This window comes from Prunus dulcis, chromosome 1 (assembly GCF_902201215.1).
Source record: "Prunus dulcis chromosome 1, ALMONDv2, whole genome shotgun sequence".
In the NCBI taxonomy this organism is placed as follows: domain Eukaryota; kingdom Viridiplantae; phylum Streptophyta; class Magnoliopsida; order Rosales; family Rosaceae; genus Prunus; species Prunus dulcis.
This window is the reverse complement of record NC_047650.1, coordinates 22,809,200-22,816,441: the sequence shown is the minus strand read 5'-3', so window position 1 is coordinate 22,816,441 and position 7,242 is coordinate 22,809,200. Positions and strand designations below refer to the sequence as shown.

The following is a 7,242-nucleotide window of genomic DNA, read 5'->3' as shown; positions in this document are numbered from 1 at the left end:
CCAGCAGTGCAGGCTCCACAGTCCATATCTGCTGGGCCTACCTCTCCTATATAATGTATACCCCCACCCGCAAACATTTGCCACTCAAACTCATCTCCCTCTTCTTTCTCTCTCTGAAATTAGCAATGGCCGAGTTTCAGACTCAGACCACCAAGTCCAAGGTCGAAGAAGATCAACAAGAAGCTCCACTCTACGGAGACATCCTAGAATCCATCCTCTCTCACGTCCCTCTCCTCCACCTAGTCCCCGCCTGCCACGTGTCCAAGTCCTGGAGACACGCCGTCTCTTCCTCCCTCCGCCACTTCCACAGAAACATCAAGCCCTGGCTCATTGTCCTCACTCAGACCACCAGGTACCCCTACGTCACCTCCGCACTTGCCTACGACCCCGCCTCGCAAGTGTGGATCGACATTCATCCGCAGCCGTCCAATATCCCGTCCATCCCCATCCTCCGATCCTCGCACTCCACGCTCCTCTACATGCTCTCCCCCTCCAAGTTTGCTTTCTCAACCGACCCACTCCACCACACGTGGCACCACGCGGCCGCCCCGCTCGTCTGGCGAACCGACCCGATTGTTGCGCTGGTGGGCCACCGGATCATCGTCGCTGGCGGCACGTGCGATTACGAGGACGACCCCCTCGCGGTGGAAATGTACGACGTGACGACCCGCACGTGGGACACGTGCGACTCCATGCCCGCTATTCTCAAGGACTCCGCGGCCTCCACATGGCTCTCGGTCGCCGTTGACGACAGCAAAATGTACGTGACGGAGAAAATCTCAGGCGTGACCTACTCGTTTGATCCGAATTCCAAGGCATGGTTTGGACCGTACGATCTGCGCCCCGACGGAAGCGTATTTATCTCCGTGATCGGATTCGCAAACGGCCGTTTGATTTTGGTGGGCGCGGTGGGAAATGCGGAGAATTTGAAGGGCGTGAAGGTGTGGGAAGTGAAGGGAGCGTTGCTTGAGCGCAAGGAGATGATCGGGGAGATGCCGGCGGAGATGGTGGAGATGGTAAAGGGGGAGAGCGGTTGCGTGACGTCGATCGGGATGAGTTGCATGGGAAATTCGGTGTGCTTGCATAACCCGGCGGAACCGGCGGAGATTATCATCTGCGAGCTTGAGGGCGGAGGGTGCACGTGGGTAAGCGTACATAACGACGTCGTGAATGACGGGAGCCGAATGCAGAGGTTGGTGGTGACGTGTTCGAATGTTGGTTTGCCGGATTTGCATAAAGCCGTACAAGTTGGAGCACCGAGAATCGTGTGAAAAGCGGCGGCATCACTCATCTTTGTCTTATTGGTGGAGAGATTAATCCTACTTTAATTTTATTTTATGAAAATTAATCCCCATTAAACAATGTATTGTGGCAAAATTAATCCTACTTTAATAATGTACCGTCTTATTTCCGTAGAGTAATGATTGGATTATTAATACCGGCTCTCATCAATTCTCCTAATATCGTTGTCCACCGTTTTTATTAGCAATATAACTAAATTTTGTAATGTAATGTACATATGTTTCTCGTAACGTGATCATTCACTTACTGAATTTTAGTCGTGTACATTTCAACTCTCAATACTTTCCGTTGCTAGTCTCAACTTTAGGTAGGCTGACCTCAACACTCAAAGATTTGAACATTGCGGTTGCGTAGTGGAAAAATAATGACAACTCCCCTCAACTCATCTCGTAATTCATACATTTGGTACTCACAAATCCATTTAATTTAATTTTTATAAACAAATTCAAAACATGACAGGTTTAATTTTGATTATTAAATTACTTTGACACTCTATTGAGTGTTTTGAGTTTTTTTTTTATAATGAGGTTTTGGAATTAAAGTTGGGTTTGTTTTAAGAAATCAATAGCAGTTTTGTGATTTAAAAGAAGTTGAAAGTCTTTTTATCACGTTGTAAATGAGTTTTGAATGTATTTCTAAAGTCTATTTCATACATAATTTTTTAAAAATATATAATTTGAATTACTATATTGGGTATATAATAGTGAATCTCCCAGAAATCAACACCTATATATATATATATATACGAAAATTCTTAACCAGCAATAATTTAAAGACTTGTAGTTTTCAAACGAAATTGAAATGCAATGGCTGCATCAACAGTTTGGAATCTTCAGTTGGACCAATGAGTTTCTTGATATCTTATTGTGTGCTTCAAATCGAACCATGAGTAGTTGTCACGACGGAGGGGCCTAACTAAGATATTTTTTTTAGTATAAATGATGCTATGCTTTGATGGATACTTGTTTTGGATACCTCAGTTGTCATGTTATAAACGATACACGCATGGGCCGTGGCAGGCAAATTTAAGCCCATCACATCCACTTATCTTCTTCCTTTCGAATTCAATCCTTTTTGTATTATCCTCTTTTATATATATATATATATATATTATTATGTTTAGCTGTGTAATTGTATGTCATTCTCTTCATTAATTGGGCTTTGAGGCATCCAACTTTCAACTTCTTCCAACCTTGAAAAGAGAAGTACTATTAAATTAAGAGATTGTTAAGGAGATTATTGTCCTTGTGTGTTGGTTCAGACTGCTAATCATTTTTAAAGATTACGTTATTATTCATGCATCTCGCATTTGGGTTTCGGATTTATATTATTTTCTGGTGTTTCTGTTTTACAAAGCATCTACTCCTACAGAAAAAACAACAAAAAAAAGTTGAGTCTGATTGAGGATCCCCACTTCACAACCAAAACGTTATGAAGCCCAGAAAGCTTCCTTGTGTGGGCTTTGTGTACTCATGCTGATGCAATTGGGGATTGAGAGCTCAACCATCGTTTTTAATCTTCTTTTTTCATAAATACAACCCTTTAAGGGTGTTTGAACTTGATGTCACTAGTGTACAAAATAAAGTCCTTTTTCACTCAGCCCGCTCCACCCGCTGGAATCGCTGTCAATCTTTGATCAGTGCAGCGTCACACCATCCACAGATTAGTTGGAAAAATCAAATTAAAATATGACAAATAAGAAATAAAAGAATGAAGAATGTGAGTTATAGGGTTCAGCCATTGGCCCACCAAGACAGGCACATCACCTCATAAGGGACCCACTTAGCCCAACATGTAAATTATAGGCCCAAAACAAATCATTTCTCCTTCCTTGATTTATTTTCCCAGATAGGAATGGTCGTTCAACTCACCCAATATTATATATATTTTCTTAAAATAAAATAAAATAAAATCTTCGATGTGATTGTAATTTGTATTATTATGTATTATTATCATTATTGAGTGAATGTTAGGTTTGGAAAAATGGGATTGCTACTATTACCTGTCTGTTTGGAGACTTTGACTGGAGAAAAAGGGATTACCAAGCAACTAAACTTTTTTAAGCTTTAAAAATGAAGAAAAATGAAGCAGAAATGATCTGATCAACCACTGGGGCTAACTTCATTATTGAAAGTCGCACTTTCTAGTATTCTTTTGTGAGGTTGGTCGTAATAATTCAAAGTCTGCTTTTGTTTCTCTTTTGAAAAGGGAAAAGGTTCCAAAAAAGCATTTACCTAATCATGCTTGCTACTCTCTGGCTCGAATTGCCCTATCCATTTATGTCAATCGCTTCAAATTCTATCTCCTCACCCAAAAGAAAACAACAAGCTCAAAGGGTTGGTGTGAGTTGGGAGAAATACCTACATATCCCAATAAAATACCTCAAAGTCACTACTGAAAACAATAAGCAACTAAAACTATTCCGTGACAACTTATACTTTTATGCCAATCACAGTTCAGCATACATATTTTTTTAAAGAAGTATTTTTAATTTGTTGTGTTTGTAAATAGTGCCCTTGCTTATATTATATGTTAGCTAGGGTGAACTTGGATTTTGTATGAGACATTTGTTTTAAGATAGAGATGGTAATGGGTCGTGTCGTGTCAAGATAACAAATGTTTTAATAATGCTCAACCCAAATTCGGCCTATTTAATAAACATGTTGTGCCGAGTTCTAGTCGTACTGTTTAATAAATTTTTAAACATGTCATATGTTTAAGAGGAGGCTGAATTCAAAATAGAAATGAGAATAAGAATGAGGTAATCGACTTAGGCTAAGGGTTTTCATTTAGGTGGGTTGAAATCCACTACCCTAAGGTAGGGCTGGCAATGGGTCGTGTCGTGTCGGGTTCGTGTCGTGTCGGAATAATAAACGTGTCAAGAATGCTCAACCCGAACCCAACCCATTTAATAACCGTGTCGTGTCGGGTTCGGGTCGTCTTTTATCGTGCGGGTTTCGAGTCGTGTAACGGGTTCATAAATAATAACATGCATGTTACAAAACCCACAACCGAAAAAATTCAAATTAAAAAAAACAGAGAGAGTAGAGAAAATATAAGGAAAAGAAAGAAAAAAAAAAGATAGAGAGATGAGAGAAGAGAGAAGGAAAAGAAAGAAAGAAAAATAGAGAGAGAGAGAGAGGAGAGAAGATTGAAGGAAAGAAAGAAAGAGAAAAGAAAGATGAGAGAAAACTAAAGAGAAAGAAAAGAAAGAAGAAAAAAAAAGGAGAGAAGAGGAAAGGAAAAGAGAGAAGAAAAAAAAAAGGGAGAAAGAAGAAAGAACGAAAAAAAAGGGAAAAAAAAAAAGAAGAGGAGAAGAGAGACCGAAAAGAAAGGAAAACACAAAAGAAAAAGAAACATTATAAATATCAAATAAATATCGAAAGGTATACTATAAAATCACAAAATTGTTTGTAGCATGGTGGATAAGGTGTTTGAGAGAAATGAAGATGGTAGGAGTTCGAAACCCCTTGTGTGTGTTTTGAAATCTCCATTTGTCTTTATTTTTTAGTGGGTTAGCGGGTTGTACACGGGTTGACACGACCCGTGACACGACCCGTTTAATAAACGGGTTAGATAGGTATTATAGCGGGTTAGCGGGTTAGCGGGTTGACCCGAAACCCACCCGTTTATTAAACGGGTCAGAACGGGTTGACCCGAAATTGACCTGTTTTTTTATCGTGCGGGTTGAACCCGCTAATTTCTCGTGCGGGTTTCGAGTCGTGTATCGGGTCGTGTCCGAAATTGCCACCCCTACCCTAAGGTGTATGGTGGAATAAAATAGAACATGCCAATACAATGCATGCCACATATTTATTATTACTAATGAAAATTAGAAGTTAAATAATAAACGTGTCAAGTAAGTCATTTTGCGGGTTAGCTCTAAACCCACTTGTTTATTAAACATGTTATTGCAAGTTAACCCGAATTTGACCGGCAAATTTAATTATGTGGATTTTGAGTCATTCATCGGGTCACGTCAAATTGTGCCATCCCTGTTAGGTTAACCAATGGGAGTGCATAGATTTTAAATAATTTTAAAAAATTATAAAAAAAAAGGTTGGGGAGCTAGGAGTAGTGGGTAAAGTGAGGAGAGTTCATCTTCCCAAAAACGACCAAAATGCCCTTGGATTAGTGGGAAGAAGTGTGGCCTCCGGAGCATTAATTATTATACCCAGAAGACCTTGAGAATTAACATAAATTATTATGAATGAACAAATTACAATGAGCATAATAAGCTGAATTAACTGCATTACTAATAATGGGTTTAAGGGAATATTCAGTTTTCCCAATGCGACAAAAATGCTCTTGGATTGCATAAACTCATCATAGAGAACACCACCTCACGGCATCATCTGCAATTTTTTTATTTATCATTATTTAAAGACTGCTCAGGCCCTCATGCTAATAATATTCATTATTTTTATTATCATACAATTAATTATTTAATTAATTGATTAAACTAATAAAACCTTGTATTGTATTGCAGTTATATCCTTTGATTCCCAAGAATTTACCAACATAACACTCATGAGTCGTGATTTTGTTGCATACGAGGATACCGATACCTTATCATGATATCAATGTTTTTTCTAATAATTGAATATTGTGATATTAGATATAAAGTAATTAATTTATGATATTATTAATTAAAAAACAAACAAAAAGAGAGGGATAGTTTAGGAAAATGATTATCTAGATCTACCCCTAAACATTACTTTCAGGTGTTGTGGTACAAACTAACTACCACACTACAAACACACATTCTCTTCTTTTTATACTACCGAGTTGACGGATTCTAATTTTTCTCAATTCAACAATGACAATATTTAATTAATTAATATCATTTCTACTCAAATTTCATATAATTTAGTAAACAATTTTAATAGGAATTCATAATCTAACTCTCCTCAATTTATATAATTTAGTAAACAACTTCAATAAAAATTTAGAATCTAATTCTCCTCAATCTAATTTCTCATAATTCAATTATGGTTTAATAAACATACCATTAGTATAAATATTTATAACTAGGAAGATCCTACACCATTTTAATTATATATTCCATCAACTTTAAATTTGTTGAAAAAAATTAATTTTCTCTCGTAATTTTCATTTTTATCCAATAAATACCTCAGTACATGTTTTGAAAAGTAATTAGAAAAAGGACAAGTGGGACACATTATAACACGGGCGTAACAATTGAATTGTCCACGTGGGCGGGGCAAAGGCGGGTTTTAGAGATTCTCTCACGACACCCGATGAAGAATATAAGGAGGGTAACATACTACAAACCGCACCTCGCGGTTCGCAAACCCACCCACAATCGGCGTGTACTGAACCTCACATGGTCGCTCCCTTCAGGCTTTTTGCTGCCAATACTCCTACCGTCGCTATAAGATGTGACAAAATCTTTTTTACAAGAACGATATTTTAGATTATTCTAATGTACGGAATGAGTGTTCGAAATTGGGTGCAAGAAACGGATACATTCCAATACTACTGTCCTAACATGTTTTTATTCCTGATCTGCATATTTATTTTTAACATAAATTTCTTTTGCCAAGCAACACAACATAAAATGTTCACCTCATGAACCTTAATCCTCTTGGAAAAGTGTCCCAAATGTGATAAAAAGTTTTTATCTTTGGTTGGATTTTTGAACATGGCTGGCTACTGCTAGGCTACAGCAACTGAGGAGTACAGAACAATGAACATGATGGCTTGAAATATCCGGCTTATTTTAGCGGGAGATGGGCCATGCCCTGCAACAACAAAAAAACTTTAACAGAAAGTGATTATTTTATGTCGGAAAAAAAAATAAATTTGAAAAAAATTCCAGGCCAAAAGCCAACAAAGGCCAAGACAATCCAATCCAAGCACGTGACCTGCCAAAAACTTTCCTGCAAATTTTTTCCCTTTTGCATAGACATCCCATTG

General features: G+C 38.1%; 1 protein-coding gene across 1 annotated transcript; it reads left to right on the top strand.

Moving 5' to 3' along the window:
- Positions 1-1,512, top strand: LOC117612461 (F-box/kelch-repeat protein At1g23390). Its single transcript, XM_034341147.1, has one exon. It carries the CDS (start codon positions 54-56, stop codon positions 1,269-1,271), a length of 1,218 nt encoding a protein of 405 aa, XP_034197038.1. The 5' UTR covers positions 1-53; the 3' UTR covers positions 1,272-1,512.
- The last annotated feature ends 5,730 nt before the right edge of the window (positions 1,513-7,242 follow it).

Excerpts from the sequence above, each read along its gene's own strand:
- LOC117612461 (XM_034341147.1), top strand. The coding sequence starts at position 54 with ATGTATACCCCCACCCGCAAACATTTGCCACTCAAACTCATCTCCCTC.